The sequence below is a fragment of the Pezoporus occidentalis genome, unplaced genomic scaffold (assembly GCF_034315485.1).
Source record: "Pezoporus occidentalis ecotype Australia unplaced genomic scaffold, CSIRO_AGI_Poc_V1 ctg11, whole genome shotgun sequence".
Classification (NCBI taxonomy): Eukaryota; Metazoa; Chordata; class Aves; order Psittaciformes; family Psittacidae; genus Pezoporus; species Pezoporus occidentalis.
Window position 1 is genome coordinate 3,912,487 of NW_026912886.1, and position 17,279 is coordinate 3,929,765.

At 41.4% G+C, this 17,279-nt stretch overlaps 1 protein-coding gene and 1 long non-coding RNA gene across 13 annotated transcripts in view; one reads left to right on the forward strand and one right to left on the reverse strand.

Annotated features, from left to right (window-relative positions):
- Positions 1-1,384: 1,384 nt before the first annotated feature.
- The window catches only part of TCF12 (transcription factor 12), a 169,706-nt gene continuing 153,811 nt past the window's right edge, over positions 1,385-17,279 (reverse strand). For 9 of the 12 annotated variants that reach the window (XM_062627551.1, XM_062627559.1, XM_062627569.1 and 6 more), the window contains 5 exons: positions 10,708-10,822; positions 9,685-9,856; positions 8,167-8,399; positions 5,334-5,487; positions 1,385-3,682 (listed from right to left, as the gene is read on the reverse strand). In XM_062627551.1, the coding sequence (XP_062483535.1) occupies positions 5,345-5,487; positions 8,167-8,399; positions 9,685-9,856; positions 10,708-10,822 (663 nt within the window). In that variant the 3' untranslated portion in view covers positions 1,385-3,682; positions 5,334-5,344. The remainder of the gene's footprint in view (positions 3,683-5,333; positions 5,488-8,166; positions 8,400-9,684; positions 9,857-10,707; positions 10,823-17,279) is intronic. The other 3 variants (XM_062627594.1, XM_062627578.1, XM_062627638.1) reach the window with 1 other exon arrangement.
- Positions 13,890-17,279, forward strand: LOC134168223 (uncharacterized). Its single transcript, XR_009966465.1, has 2 exons — positions 13,890-14,293; positions 14,835-17,279. It is a non-coding gene; the product is annotated as an uncharacterized LOC134168223 (long non-coding RNA).

Sequence of the window (17,279 nt, forward strand, 5' to 3'; positions counted from 1 at the left end):
TAAAGAACCCACAATCTTCTTTTTACCATCATTTACTCAGTGCTGGAGGCAAAAAAGATTAAGTCCATTTTAAGCCTCTCCCAATGCTTTAGATTTAGAGGAAAGCTTTCCTACAATAATCCAAATGCTCATTCTAGCAGAATTGTATTTCTCAAAGGTATTGAAGGACTTGTGGTCAGAAAGTGTATGCAAACAAGACAGCAGTAGTAAATATAAAGAAGAGGAAATGTCATTTTTACTCTCTTGAAGCTTCAAGTGATAAATTTGTAATAGGTCTCATCCAGAAATGGGGAGAGGAGTAATGATGGATACTCACAGGCTGGATCTACTATTACTACTGGAGTAAATTACAATCGAGAATGCGTGCTAGGGAAGGCAGCAGGGCACCTCAGCACCTCTTCCAGAGCTTACTAAAGACGTACTAGAAGACATACTTACAAAGTTGAGGCTCACCTCCCATATTTGGCCAGACCTTGTTAGATTTGCCAGTGGTTAAAAGTCCTAGCTTATCAGAACTTGCCTGTATAGGTATGTTGACAGTGTGACAGCGTAAACCAGATCTCAAGATGATAATTGGATTTTTTAAGGTTACAAAGGACAGTATCAAGAGTTGGAAAAGATGCAGTACACAGCAGCCATGCTGACATACACCGCATTCAGTGAAACATCATAGCTTCATATGTACAGTATCTATTTGCTTGTCTTTGATGTGCTTTTCCCAGGGGTATTTATTTAGAAAAGAGTTGAAAAAATGAAAGTTTCAGCCAAGTCTGCTTGTTGAGGCTTTTGGCTTAAACAGATGTGGACTAAGGACTGCATGAAGATTTCCCCACTGTATGGTGTATGCCTTGGACATAGTACTCTTGCCATATTTTTTCATTTGCCCTCGCAGAAATTTTAGAAAATGTGACAATGTTAATTTCAAGCTTAAGATACAGATTCCCCCCTCCCTTTTTTATTACCTGAAGCCTACATAAATGCATTGATTCAGAAGTAATTCGGTGCTGAACTTCAATTCACGAAGGGGCTTCAGCCTTAGAAACCTATCTTAAGGACAGGCAAAGTAGAGGAACAAGATATAACAGGAAGCATATACCTGTGGCTCAGCTCCTGCTCCCAGATTACTATTTGCCTATGAAATCCCCTTTGTTCCTCAGTGAATGCAGGCAGGGTACTGCTCCTCCTCGCCTTGCTGAGAATTTCTCTATTTGCTTCACAGGAAGTAGAAACAACACTTCTTGTGCCTGCAGCTTATGCTGTGTACTTTGAGAAAGGATGTTAGGTTTTACTTAGATAAAGGTGGAAGCTGATTTTGCTGGTGTTTTTCATGCAACACATTACCTATGAGGAGAGAGGAATTTAAAAAACTCACTGATTTACCATGTTAAAAAAAGATGGCACATTTATTGCTACATAAATGTTATATACATAGTGTTTTCTGTTACATTGACAGAAATTTTTTTGAACTTCTTGCTGCTGGTTGGAAAGGTTTATCAGCAATACCTTGAAATTTGACACAGGGTACAAATCTGCAATAAACCAACAATGGAAACTGGAGAACAAGATGAGAAGCAATTCATCTCGGACAATTAGCTCTTACAATACTCCATAGGTACTACACGGTATGCTAGAACCCTACTATGGTCTTACAATGCTATTGTAAATTTCTGATATTAATGAACAGGTTATGGTAAATAACCCTACATTTTTACTACCTAATATAGTAAAATAAAGTAAGAAACTTTTTACTGAAAACTTTTTCGATTTCAAAAATCTAGAAAGAGTAATATTTAGAATTCAAGAAATTTTCTTACAAGATTATTGTATAAAAGACTAGCTACAGTGAAAAATAAGCCAAATGTTTTTTTCTTTCTATTTTATGAAGGAAAGCTTCTGGGCATACTGCAAAGTCTAATATAGCCAAAAAGACAACAAGCTTAGAAGGAAAAAGGCCAGGCAGTGGCACGTGATCACTTTCACACGTCATAAGCAACAAATTTGTTTAGCTGATAAACACTGAAATGAAGAACAAGGCCACAGATATAGTCAGGTGTTATTTGATGATCTATGCAAATTAAAGTAATAGAAATGAGTCCACTAATTCCACAAACTGTTTTGTTAGGAACCATCCAAACCATGAGCTGAAATTCATTAGTTTATTTTTAACAATCCATCCTTTGTTCTTTCAATTTAAATGACTTCATAAAAATTACTGGTTTGTTCCTGTTTTGTGTGTGAACCAATTGCCAGTGATGAAAGATGCACTATATGAACAATAGCTCAGACAACCTTGGCGTAGGAAATTTCCTCCCATGGTCATTGCAGTGGAAGACAGTTTCCATGGAAGTTCAAAGGGATTAACCATTTCAACACAACTGTGACAAAGGAATACTTAGGGACACTGTTCTGGTAGAGAAACATTTGAAGGTTCAATGCTAATGTGGCTTGGAAGGGGGGCATTTGATTCACACTGGGTTTTTTTTTTCTCCACTGACAAGCCATACAAAAATGACAAGATAGTTAATGTATACAGTAAGGAAAAACTGGTGACCATTGCTCTTATATTCCATTATGTAAGTAAGCCCACCATACTGGTGGTTATAGCATCACACTACCTGCCACGGTGAATGTAGGATTTCACTATTCACCAAAATTACAGCCTGAAAAAAAATCTCCTTTGTATTTTAATGCATTTTGTGCTTACATACAGCTAACACTTTACATGTACTATATGTAGTACTTACTGCTCGGAAAACAAAGCAACTCTAACAAAGTAGATTCTCCCCACCCAATTTACACTTCACGTTACAAGCTTTACTATGAAGCCTAGAAGCCTAAAAAGGTTTCGTTTATAATTAGAAAAACAAACAAAAAAAAAAGTATTTGAGGAAAGTCTGAGGGAAAATAAAAATAACTTCTTAAACCCAAGAAATGTTACGGTCACAGCACTGCTCCTGCTGGCAGCCCTCACCAGGCCTCTCACTGGCTTTGAAGCACGGAGCTCAGTATGGAAGGGTGACTATGACCATAACTGTTCAGATTACCAGAGACCAAAAATAACATAAAAAAAAAGCTATACCAAGGAATAGTTTCCTATTGCATGGAAAACACTAGTCATATGGCAAAAGGAGAGGAAAGGACAACAAAAGACTTTTCCCTTCCTTTTTTAAGACACTAATAGGTATGCTGGGAATGCTACGGGTCGATGTTTGTCACTGCTTTGTTCTCTGAATGTGAACAGCTTTAGCAAATGCTGGCATCCAGCTGAAACTTTATCAGCCTTTAACATGTTAACTTTTCCCTTTATATGTAGACCTTTACAGTTCCATAACAATAAATAAAATTTGTAGTTACAATGCATTTGTCAATTCAGTTTAGGCACAAGGCAACTTCCACAATGAGTGGAGAGATCACAACAGTCTCTGATTGTGCAGAAGCGACACACTGCTTGCAACAGAATGATATGTTCAGAGTATTTCATGGGCTGAAATTCTGTCTGAAGATCTTGTATCTTCAATCCTGATGCAGGTGTTGACCAGTAGCTTTGATCATAAGATTGCATTTGGGTTTCTTGCTTCAAGTGTTTTCTCCTGTCAGGTTTGTGTCTTCATATAATGTTAGTTGTCTGTGTCCTTGTGAAGAAAGGTCACCTTCTGTGTATCCTACCAATGATTCTGGAATTCTAGAAAGAAATTTGGAAGAGTAAAGGGGTATTATGAAAAGAATCAGTAAGAAACATGGTTCAACACTGGAACTAATTTAAACCATACCATTTTTTATTTTTAACCACACCATTTTCAGTTAAGCGCAAAAGAAAAATCACACTGAGAGGCCTTGAAATCCTTCTTTCCACAGATACCCACACTGAATATGACACATTGAACAGTTTACTCTCGGGAACATTCTATTTGACTTCCTGGGCATGGGACAAAGTGTAATCTGCAGACCTCAAACCTTCAATTTGCATTTGACTTTGGTCTCTAAAATAAGCAGGAGTCAGTACCCAAAGTGAATTACTACTGCTGAAGTTAGCCATCGCCATATACCCAATGAGCTTTCCAAGTCAACGTCCCACCTGAGTCACCTTACAAAGTTACTGCTATTAAAAACCAAAGATATTGTAAACTTCTGAAAGCGGCACATTGTATTAACATAGCAAGAACAGGCTATAAATTCTGCTGCAAGTCAAGAATTCTCTGACAATTTAGAAGTAACCTGTTTCTTTGGTATGAAACAGGACAAATTAAAGACATTCTAAGCACCTTCTTTTCCTAAAAAGAAACCCCATTTTGTTTATGAAGCAAGCAGCTGCCTATGAGAGATGGGGGAAAAGTTTCAATACCATTTTGCTGCTTTCTAAGGAACATGAGGGAGTAAAAAATTTCCACAGAATACATTCTGGCGAGATGGATGCCTTTATCTTAAGCTACAATGGAAGCAAACTAGTCTATATACACAACAACCACCTCCGCAACATAAAATTTAGTAAAGTTATGGATGTAAGGAAGGGCATCAAACCCAACTGCTTACTTGTTTTGAAAGTGGCAACAGTTGTGCTATTTTAGAAGACATGGAATAATCAGCGTTTTTTCTTTTCAAAATCAAGTTTTCCCCATTTCTTTTTAAAAAAAAACCAACAAACCAAGCAGCTACACGTAATAAAACCAGATGACTAATATATCCTTGGTAAGAGCACCCCATCAGCATGATTTAAATGAACTACTGCATTTTGGACTACATGGGACTTTTGGAAATACTGATTTATCTTGCAAAGCTGAAAGCATTACTTTTTAAATCTTGACTATTCTTTAATAATAGAGACTGTGACTTAAGATAGTTAAGCAATCTCCGCTGGGCACACGAGATGAGCTAGAATGCCTGGCCTTATGCCAGACAGCAAATCTCTTTGCGATGAGAAGTCTCTCTGTTTGTTTCAGCACTGGGAAACTACATGGATTTTTAAACGAGCTAATGTGATATTTAGATCATTTAAAAATGTATAATTCATTTCTATTATGCTTGGCTTATCTAGCAAACTGTTAACTATTCCTCTCATGTCATGCCAAGAAGGCCACCTGAGCCAAGAGATGTAGCCATTGGCAACAACACATGGAAATGAAGAGTTTAATGACAACTTCTTGGGATTTTGTTTTATTATAAAACTAAACAAATCTGCACGCTTTGCTTATGCTCAGAGACCTCAAAGTACTTAGCAGCATAAAGAAGTTGGTGCTAGTGGCAGCTCAGTAACTAAGAACAGGCGTATCTACATTTCCCTAACTGTAGCCAATAAAAAGCAACAGGAGCCGTTCCCCTCTAGACCAGAGACGTACCTGGCTGGTGTTCACATATGACCCATAGGGTTGGTAGTTTCACTCAGGCCAGGGTGGCTTCCTGGGTGTGGTGTTGGCGGCTCTGCCGATACGGCAGAAACTTTTTCTTCTTCCCTTCTCTTAAGGCAGGCTGCTTTAGGGTTTAGGTTTCGCTCTGGAACAGAAACATGATGTTAACATCCCATATGCCGATAAAGAGGGCAGTATCGATCCATTAACTGCTGGAGTAAAAATAGCTATGCAGCTTCCCTCTTTGAACTCCTGATGTCCCTGCACTAAAAGGCAGGTGTCTGAAGCTGCAGAGAAGCACTACTGAAAACCCTACCAAGCATCTCCTGAGATGGTATTAAAAAAAAAAAACAAAACTAAAAAATCACCCAAACTTCCCCCTCAAAACCCTGCTAAGAAGTGTCTCCCTTGTCACCAGGAGTTGCTAACGTGCAAAATGAGAACTGTAAGAATTTACAATGCAAACAACCCCAGATTTATTTCTGTGTTTCACTGGTACGCTGAAGTCACAACAACGTTACTGACAGCACACTAGTTTTAGTAACGTTACTGCTTCTTTCTTCACCTTAATATTAGCCTGCTGTTAGAAGAAGGGAGGTTGAATGTCCCGAGTCAGTAGCTCTCCTCATACCCTCAGGTCTGGAAAACCATCTTAAATTCAAAGAATATGACAGTGGCACAGAGCAGAAGGCTCATGTTTGTTCAAACCATGTTTCCTCTCACATCACAGTCAGTACTTTATACAGGCAGCTGTGGACCAGCTATCAAGCTACCTCCATCAGTATATTTCCACTTCCCCAATTAGCTTCAATAGATGAAGCTTTGGACCTAGTTTTCAAATTATGATTGTTTCTAACAGTCAACTGTTTCTGTTCTTCAATTTTTTTTTTTCATGAACCAAAATACAAAAGATGAAAACTGCCATGGCCCAAAAGACACACAAAAAGTGTGTACTATGTTCTACCAGCGCATGTTGAATTTAGTCAACATGTTGAGGTATTTTTCTAGCTGTCAGTGAATTCTGGTTTGCAGTTTAAGATTGCAGATATAATTTTAGCTGTAAGGAGACTGCCAAGACTGAACAGACAGCACAAGCCCTTCTCCTGCACTGCACAGGCACCCCACAGTAACTGCAGTTTGCATTTTACAGGGGTAATCTGACAGAGGCAATTTTGGACAGACTTGCTAATTCTGCTTTCACCCGAGTCATTACCAACTGCCTCCTACTGCATTTCCTAAAGATGAACACTCCTAAAGAGTCTACTGGGGGAAAAAAACAACCCAAAACTGCTAACTTTTCTTAATCACAGTTTTCTTTGTTTAAATCTGGCTTGTCTTGAAGTTTTAAAGAAGATTTAATTATGTGGAAACTCTGAAAGGAAGTTAATTTACAGCGATTTATGAAACGGAGATAAAAATGCTAGCCTACAGTTAGAGCTCAAAATCTGAAACGTTTCAGTCTGAATAGCGCCAATCACAGAATGAGAAGCCTCATTACCAGCAGGGAGAGGAAATGGCTGATGCAATTATAACAACACACTGGTGAAAGCTCCTCCGGGCACCGCACAAAGCTCCGGTCACTCACTGTCAGGAACAGGTGCTAAGAAAGACGCAGAGATAAACGGGGAGCACAGCCTCTTGCACAAGAGGCATCGTGTGCTTGTGATGCACGGGGAGTAGGAGCTGAAATGTACACGTGAGGAAGGAAAAGCTCTCAATTTACACTGCCTGCAGAACAGGTCCAATTTAACTCTAAGTACATACAGAAGAAGATTTCTACCAGAGACATAAGGTTCAGAAGCAGCCTCTGACCAAGGCAAAAGTGATTTTACTAGTTTTCACCCAGAGCTTTCTGTGACTGACAGAATCTGGGAGAGCCAAGAGATGGACTTGGTGGTTTTTAAACATTAAAAACCATGCTTGATTAATGTTATTCTGACTTCTTTGTAATATTCAACCTTATCTTCCAGACTGTCATTTTCACAGCAAAACAATTCCCAAGGTCAAAGTCTCAGCGATGCTAAAATAGGGCTTTGCCATGGCACTACTTGGTGCCTCATCTGCAGAGTAGTTAGCTGCTCTATGGAAGAGCTCTGACTGGAGACTGTGAGCCCTTATTAAAACCCAGGTCAGTAAAACTCTGCCTGAAAACACAGCATCTCATCCTTACTACACAGTACATAAGCTTGTGTTGAGTTATTCCCTTTGTCACTTTCATTGAACTTTTAACTATTGCTTTGATCTGTGCAAAACACAAGCAACAAAACAGGAAATGGAAGTAAAAATAAGATACACAAGAATATAAAACACTGACATCATTCAGTGGCATCAGTGATTCAGAGATGTAGTGCGTTAAGCAAGTATGACCACTGATGTCATCCACATCTGAAAGACTTTTCCAGCCACTCGATGCACTTCTGTCAGCAGGACACTGAGGAAGACGACTACTCACTAGTCCAAGAGAGCAAAACCTAATGGAATGCTCATGCCAGCTACACAGATCAGACTGTTTCAGTTGGACAGGACTTACAAGGGTCATCTCATCCAACTGCCTGAACCACTCGGGGCTGATCAGAAGCTCAAGCAGGGTGCCTCTGCACCTTAATATGTCTTTGATTCAACTGAAGTAGGTTTTCTGTCTCCTCCCCACCATGCGTTTAATGCAAATCCCTAAGTAAATGGTTAAATTCACTGCATTTTAATATTTCAGTTATGTAAGGTATGTCTTAAAATAGATCTCATATTTTTGTTAGAGCTTTTGTGCTACTACGTAAGTGCTTGTTACAATTTAAAGCAAGGTATGTCAGTACTTTAAATCATTTACCTCTCACTTGCTGCTCTAGACTGAGGATGACTGCCACAGCCTGGTGAAGAATAAGCAGCTTCGTCTGGGGTTTCTCGCTCTTCAGATGAAGCTGACACATACGGCCAAGTTCTTTAAACGCTTCATTAATGTCTCGTACACGCAAACGTTCTCGAGCATTATTTGCCATTCTTCTCTCCTTTTCTCTTTCTATTTTCTGCTCTGGGTTTAAATCCTCATCTTCATTAGTACTGCTGCAAGAAAGTGTAAATAAAAGTAAACTGAAGTATCACAAGTGATCGTGCTGCTGGTTCAAAATTTTCAGTTGATGAAATTAAACTTTTTCTGCTTAATCTATTTCATATTGAAGTATACTTAGATAACTAAGGAAGTGTTCCAAATCAGTGCTTAAGTACTCAAGGTAATTCTTGCTATTCCTGCCTCTTTCTGAAAGTTTTAAATGGTGTCCGGCTGAAGAATATGCACAGAATGTTGTCTACAGGTGGCAAACATCTCTAGGATAAGTAGTGGCAACACACTGCCCCTCGAAGCAAAACTACCACTTCACTCAATCACTGAGAAATGAGGAGCAAAGAGGTAACTCAGCCATCTCATCAGGTGAGGAATAAAGCCTTTTCAACAAGTAGTTCAGCCAGTTTCCAATGTATCAGCTTATATAAGAAGGCATTCAGGTAATTTTCAATTTACTGTGCTTATTAAAAAGCATTAGTTTTGTTAAAGCCCTTAGTGGCCTATTTTAGAACTATTTTATCTTCTAATAATACCCATCATAGAGCTGATCAGTTCTAATCAGAATTCTTGTATCACTTCAAATTATTGTATTAACTTGCATAGCCTTTTTTTTAAATATAGGATTGTCCAATTCGGTCTAAAACTACAGAAAACCTCTAACTAAAATTCACACACTAAAATGCCATTAGACATGTGATGATACAGGCTGTGCTGCCAATTGTTGCAAAACTCTCATTGTTTACTGTTACCCCAAATGTCAATGCTTGTTTCAGGCCCATCAGGCAGATCCAGAAGAATTTTACTCGGCATCAGCTCCAGGTTTTTTGCCTATGCCTTTGGAGGGGAGAAGTGTTTCACAGACTATGTACCTATTGTGCTCACCCCAGTGAATGAGGCTTACCAGGCTGCTGCTCTTCATCGCCACTTGCTCAAGTTTAGAAGCGCAGCCCTTGCCCAGGTACAAAGTATTGCAGGTTTCTAATGTTCTCCCACCCTCTATGCTGGGCAGGGCTCTCTGTATCTTACACCACTTACACGTACACAGGCAGGTATCAGGCAAGGCACCAACATAAGGGAATGCACACTTTTCAAGTGATTTCCCCAGAAAATCCTCTATTCTGTATTTAAGTGGATACAAACACTTAAACTGTTTATCTGCTTCAGCTGTCTATTAATAGGTGCACTGAGGTAATGCAAAAGCCTTGAAATAAATTCATCAAACATAAGGACAGCATGTTACACAGCATTAAGGAAGCACAAATTCTCTAGGACATGTCAGCAACCCACCTTGTTCTGCCTCTAGATGAGACCTTGATATCCTTCTGGGAGGACTCATCATCTGATTTCATGTCATCCGATGAGGGGGGTTCATGTATATTTTCATCCTTCTCCTTATGTTCAGACTTGATTTCTGTTGGACCTATAGCCACAGACTGGCTCTGTAAGCCACCGGACAATGCTGCAGGCAACCAGAGAGCAGTGTGAGTATCACAGGCATGAAATGCCAAAGAGAATCTCAAGCAGATATTGTCAATGGGAGGCCAGAGCTAAGGACAGAGTCTGGGAAGACGACAGTAGGAACTACACTCTGGCAACAGCAACAAGAGAAATCCTGGTAACACTGATGTAATTGGGCATGTGTCAGGGGTTGTAAAGGGATCATAACTCAGAGCAGCTTGATCAGTAACAGCTTCATCTAAGAAAAGCACTGTTAAAGACAACAGGACTTCAGTGAAGTAAGGAAACTTGCACCTTATGTCTGGGCTGCAAATTTTAGAGCAGAGCTGCACTGACATTAAGGCTTGGGCTTAGATCAAACGTGCAACACGCACCTCTCTAAATGGTGCAAGCATGCTAACGAGTAAGCTGACTTGTGTCTTCCATAGCTTACTACTTCAAGCTAAAAATTGAGGGAACCATTAACAGAGGGAACCATTAACACCTGTATGGAAGGATTTCTTTTTATTAGCTAGACTGAAATCTGCCTTCAGCTCACTCTGCAGCCCTTCCTGCCGATTCGGAAATGGCTGCCGTACTGCAAATGCCATTACGGCTCCTTCAGCCAAGAGAACATGGCTGTAATGCAGAGTCTTCTGCTGGAACTATAGTGCGTCAAGTCTGACACAGGGATGCCCTGAAAACTGTCGCAGGGTTCCTTCACAGCAGCATTTTACAGTATTTACAATTAATTTCTTATTTCTCAACATCATCTATGTCTCTATTCCCTGTGCTGATGCAATTTTACCAAGATTTACAACCTCACTGGCTCTGGATTACTGCAGACCCCATTTAAAATCACTGGGAAGTTACCTCTGTAGCTTTCTTGTGTTTTATGATTTAGTTCTGTGCTCTGAGCAGAAACTGCACTGGGAAGAACTGAATGGTTGCTGCTGAGGCTGACACTTTCTTCCCGATGAGCCCCAACCTAAAGCAAAGCAAAGCAAACATTTCCATTAAAGATACGCTTTAAAGAAAAAGAAACAGTCCAGATACAGAAGTTTAAAAGACAAAATATTTGCTGGATTACAAACCCAAGTTAAAGTTCTAGCTTGGTAAAGGAAAGATTTAGTTGGAAGATGCTATTACACTACACCACTTGATCACACCACACAGGATTAAGCTGTATTTCAAGCAAAGCAGTGACCAACACCTGTTTGGAATAACACAGCAACCTAGCAACAAGGTTTTTCACTACTTTCCCACACAACACTACAGAGTTTTCTCCTTGATTTATACCCGAGGGGTGTAAGACTTGATTAACCTTTGATTGTTTAAACGAATTCAACTAGCAACTCCAGTACATGTAACACTGTGATCCTTAAATCGTGGGGAATAATCGTCTTCACCCCATGTGTAAGGTGTGTATACTGCCCTATGCTCACATACACAGACATGCACGTGTATAAATAGCATCTCCTCACTTGTGCTCAAACAGGATTAAGGCAGAACTGGATCTAATATCAAAATACTGTTTTGTTCACTTTAATAATTCCCTCTCATTTCCCTCCTTTCTCAGCTAAATACATTTATCTTAGTCCCATTACAGAATGTTATCATACAAAAATAACCCAGGCATCTAACTGCTCCTACCACCTCTCAGTATTTTCTGATCTGCTCCTTCATGATACATCATGATCAAATTTCCAAGCAGCAAGCACCGAGAGGAAGCATAAACTTGGATTAACAGTACTTATGCCAAGACAGCGATGAGTGCCCGTGCCCAGCTTGAACAGGCAAATCTGTTAAAAACTCTGCTCAAGACAGAACACTGTTATTAATGCGAACCTCTATAAAGTCATATTCTTTTGTTTGAGAAAGGAAAAGGTACAGACACACTGCCTGTATTTAAATAATCTGGAATGCAGACTATTTAAAGCTTTTGATTCCTAAAGACACAAAAGTCCTTTAAATATTTATAATACAACCACAATACAATTTTACAGTTAAAAAAAAACCAAAACCCTAACAAAGCTGAGGATTCTACTATTATTTATATAGTTACAAAAACTGGCTACAGATAAAGCTTTTTATTGGAACAGTAGCAAACATGTCAACTAGAAGATTAAGCCTTTAATTAAATAGGTTTATTGCCTGGAGTTACACATGAGAACCACTGTTTTTCAATAAATCCTTCAATCCTAGTAAACTGCTGAGCTTTGAATCCCTCTTGAGTAATTAATGCAGCTTCTACCTTTCATGTCTTAGTATGGGTTTTACCCAGAGAGAGATAAATACCCTTATGCAAGTTTATCCTTTGTTTAATACATACTCGTTCCTGTAAGCTAACACACAGGAACAAGAAAGGAAAGGGGGAACACCCCCCCCCCCCCCCCTTAACTAATATCAGGTCATTCTGGGCTGGTATCCGTATCTATTGTTCTGCAGAAAATCTCTTGTATACTGTGGGATATCTGTTGCTATTTAAAATGTGTTTTATCTTCCTGTGTGTGTAATAGGCTTTGTCTGTGAGAAGTTCCACTATGGATGCAGTCATCTCAGCTCCTGCGGTGCTTGAGAGCTCACTGGGAGCAAAGAGCAGAGCCCGTGTCTTCCAGCCTATGAGACAAAACTCGTACAACAGGAACGTGAGGCTTGCTCTGCACAGAGCACTTCCAAACCCGAGCCTTCCCCTAATTCTGCCCTGCAGGTCGTGCCCGTGATTTTGTTCTTCTGCTCATGCTAAGTCCTAACGCATGAGGGTGCTTTTATTCAAAGTACGGACTGTGAATCACTTCAGGGCCAAGTCTGTTCCAAAACGTACTTCTTACAAAAGGTTACAATTCTTAAAGCTGTGTCCAAACGAAGCAGCTGCCAGAACCCTGGCAACTTCCAGATCTAGTGCTAATCTAGACGTGAGAGATAAGCACACCAGTTCTGATACAGGCAGGAAACAGACCGGGAATAAAAGCTGAATTCAAGTCCATGTTCCAGTCCTTTGAAACAGGTTTACAAAATCAAAGCATACAACTCAGATCAACAAGACCGATACAGGAATCTGAGGAGCCAGGTGTCACAAACCTGACCACGTCATGAGCGCTCATCTCTGATCTGTGATGTGCTAGAAAATCCAAACAATCCCTAAAGCAGGAGGCTTGCTGAACGCCCCTGTACCCCGTGCGAAGGCCCAGAGCTGTTTCCTGTAAGCACAGCAAACCGGGGCCTGCGTCAAGGCACCCAGCTGGACTGTAAGTCTCCGGAACGCCGCGCTCAGACAACCGGGTTTGCCGTTCCCAGGAGAGGCTCCGTCCCTCTGCCCCTCACCGCCGCGCGGGCACCCTGCGCCGCAGCACAGCCCCCTCTCGCAGCCACCGCTGCCGCCGACCCCCAGCCCAGCCGCTTCCCGGCACCGCGGGGCCCCCTCCCCCGTTCCCGGGGCACCCGCCAGCTGCGCGGGGCGGGGCGGCGCGCGCTGCCCGCATTAGCATACAGCTGGGCGCCTCGGCCCCGCCTCCGCCCGCGACAAAGGCGGGAGGGCTGAGCCCGCCGAGGGGCCGCTCTGAGGTAAAGCTGGGCCCGGCGCGGGGCCGCGAAATGGCAGCCGGGGTTTGGGGCGGGGGGGAGCCGCGGCGTGCCGGCACACACCGACTGCTAAACCCGCACCGGAACCAGCCACCGCGGGGCGGCCTGCCTACGCTGCCACAGCAACGAGCGTGGCGGGCTCTCGGCAAATCAAACGGGTTACGTTTAGCGAAGGGACGGCCCAAAGTCCTGCCCGGTCCCGGCTCTGCAGTGCCTCATTCACCGCGCGAGCTGAGGTCCCGCGGCTCAGGAGGCTCGCGCAGAGGGCGCCGACTTGTGCGTTTGAACAAACCGTGAGTGCCGAGCTCACCCCGTCCGTTTGGTAAAGTGGTAACGTTTGGGAGCTGAAACTAGAAAAGCAGCTCAGTATTCCTGGCAACTGAACACAAACCAGACGGATCGTGGCAACTGGCAGCACAGTGCTGCACATGTGGGGAGCCGGCCCGGAGCCACACGTGGCGAGAGGAAGGACCTTTGCTCTGCGAACGCGGGGCCTGCATCTCACACTTCAGTTTCGTTATTAGTTTTGAACTCGTGGCAGTAAAAGCTTTTGAGAGCTGAAAAACCTCCCCACAAACCAGTCTTTGCTTGTATCTGCTGCAGGACTTACCTAAGCACGTGTCAGAACACAAGCACTTCTCAAGCCATGCCAGCTGACCAGTAATACAATTTTAACCGAGGTGAACACAGTTAAGACAATGAAGAGGGCTTTGGAATCAAGATGTTTACACTTGGGACAGCTCAGAGTGGCTCAGTGCGAGCATCGGCTCTGCTTGGAAACACAGCGCCTGGAAGGGCTTTGCGCAAGAGCAGCGGGTGGTGCTGGCCAAGCAGCTCCTGCTGCCCTGTCCTGCCCTTACAGCACAGCAGACACAGGGTAAGAAGGGGAGACTGTCCAGTTCCCTTGGATCCCTGTTATACCTGGAAAAAACCCTGTGACTTCAGGATTGAGTTTCATCCTTAACCGCATTTCCAGGCCTTTTATTTATTTATTTTTAATCAATTCAGGCTGTTCTTTTTCCATTGTACTTCAATGACAAATAAAAAGCAGCTTGAATAAGAACAAAAAGAGTATTACTTCTTAACTTTTCAATAATACATGAAATAAAATACAAATCAACTTCAAAGGCCACTTAGCAAATATTTGATGAGTTTGAGATATTAAAAATCTATTTGAATAAGTCTAATGGCCAGCCCAGCTAAAAAGAAAACAAGACCATTCAGAGCGAGCAGGAAATGAAGTCAACTAGAGTTTTAAAATAAATCTGGCTCAAAAATTAAGCAAATGTTAAAATAAAACCATGTCTGGTTACACTAATTACATAAAAAGGAGTTAAATTACTCATTTCCTAGCTCCTTCTGCCAAGATCATCATCTTCAAGGGAAATTAAATTTAACTTCTATTTTTTTTCCTACAGAGAAAAAATGTTTTGTATGAAGAGACACCCCCGCCTCCCTCCCCCAAGAAGGAAGTTTCGTTCAGTGCAATGAATGTTTCTTGACTTAAACCCCTTCTGAACACGTCAAACAAAACCAGGTAAACACCTGCACTGATGTTCACATTTCACACCGTGAGAGCCAATACATTATTTTCTTAAAATTTACTGGAGGCTCTCTGAAGTACAGCACTCTTTAATTTCTGAACAAAGCCTAGACCTTACGGTTCAGGTGGTGTCAAATCCTCTGTTCTCCTGCACTTACGATTTCAAGAAATACAAATGGTAAATAAGTATAGGTTGGAATTAACTGATTACTGAAGAACGCAAGAATTGCACCTCTTAAGTGGGGGGCACTACTGCAATGCAGTCATCATTAACTAACACCGCTCAGTTTCCACTACAGCCAGGAAGGCCAGCCCCTGCTCTGTTCATCTTTCAGGCCCCATCCTAAGCCATGCTGAGTGCCTGCGACTGCAAATGATGGCAAAGGGCACTCGCTGGGGACTGGTCAAGGCCACAACAGGATGCTTTCTGTTGGAGCCAATTATTCTGATGTAACAAAATTAGGGTTAATCCAAGGAATTCTTTAGCTGACTCACTATTCAAGCAAAACTGATCTGCAGGCTTGCTTCACCCAGCCAGATGAAATACAAAAGCAAGTGATGGTTTGGGTTTTGGTGTGGTTTTTTTTTTTTCATTTTCCTAATCTAAGGGTTTTTTTTAACAGAGAGCAAGCATCTTTCAATTGAAGCAGCAGGTCAATCAATCATTAGTGGCAACTCAAGTCTAGATTACATTTAAGTTACACAACTACATCAAACTAGAGCAGACCAAGGAATTCATTTTGGGGAGTCATCTTCCACCGCCACCTATTTCAATCAAAACCAAGCTGATAAAATATTTATCATAGCTTAGTTTAAAAGAGAAACAGATTTCTGTGTACATTGCAACACTATCTGCATTTGACTGGATCTGGCTTTGCAGCACCAGAAGGTTCCACAAGACAGAGAACAATTCTGCCACTGCAATTTCAGTCACTCTACCCCACGTCATTAAGACTGAGCAAAAAACAAGTTTTCTTTTGTATAACTAGACTGCAGTCTACCCCAGACTACGGCAGAACATTCCCTTTTAACAGCATTCTTTAAATATGAGGCAGTATTCAGAAAAAATTCTGAAGTATTTATGCATCACTTCCTTCATTACTAACTGTTGTATAGAAACCTAAAGCTGGGTATGTGTTGGAAAGCACTCCCCCCCGAAAAGCCCCCAAACACACGCAGCTTATAGAAAGTAACCAGTTCTTTTTGATGTCTGCTGCAGTGGTTCTGAAATTAATATAAATGGATGTGTGACGTGCGAATGGGAGAGCCTGGAACTAATTCAGTTTTATAGAATACAAACCCTTCAGCAATTGGGGTACCTAATTATTTTGATGATAGGTGAAGTTTTGCCTTGATCACACAGTGCCCAGCTGTGAATCTGTTTTATGACAGAAAATTTCACAGCATGTAACTGGTCTTTAAAATCACGCTGTAAACATGCAAACACATGGCACCACTAAAATAAGCATGTTTTAAAAAGCCCTTTTTCCTTTAAGCGTTCTTGAGAAGGGAGGAATGCAAAGGAAGAAAAAGGGAGGTAAGCAATGCTACAAATAGATTTCGTTTACTGTCTAATGCTTTTAACATACTTCTGATCTATAAAAAGCTCAACTACATTTTTTCAGAACAGTTCACTTTTTTAAAGAAACTAAAAGAGATGGATTGAATTATTTCACTCTTCTTGGGGATTAATCTAAAAGTTGTTTCCTCTTCATTGTTACTTGCACTACAGCTGTGCTCAAACTCCTTTTCATTTAGAAAAAAAAGTTTACATTTTGAGCCTGCGCACACCATGGTTCCACATTCCAACAGCTTCCTCCCAGTCCTCTGCCAGCATCTGCTATTGAAGACTAGTTCCAATTTACAATAAACAGCTTTTCCAGACCAGAACACTTGAAATTCAGTCCTTCTTGACTGCTTTTCCCATTCAATCTCCCTATTCACCATTTCAAGGAGAAAACTGTTCTGCCAATTATTACACATCTGGAAAAAATGCATGTATAAGCTGAAATGCTCTCAGCAGAAAGTTTCAGCTTTCTGCATATGGTCACAGCAGGATTTTATGGGCCACTGACCAGGCCCAAGTTTAAGTTTTCCCATCTTTCTCCTCCCCCTCATTTCTACCCCCACCCTAACCCTCTAATTGGAAACCCATAGCAGGTGCAAGCTGTCTGCCACTTTTTCCTCCGCAGGAACCTCAAGTAGTTTCTTCCTGATAAATGTTGGCCTTACACTCCGGTTGTAACTCACTAGGCTCTGCGCTAAGTCAAATGCATCAGCTGAAGCTGTTATACATAAAAATACACATTTAAAAATACCA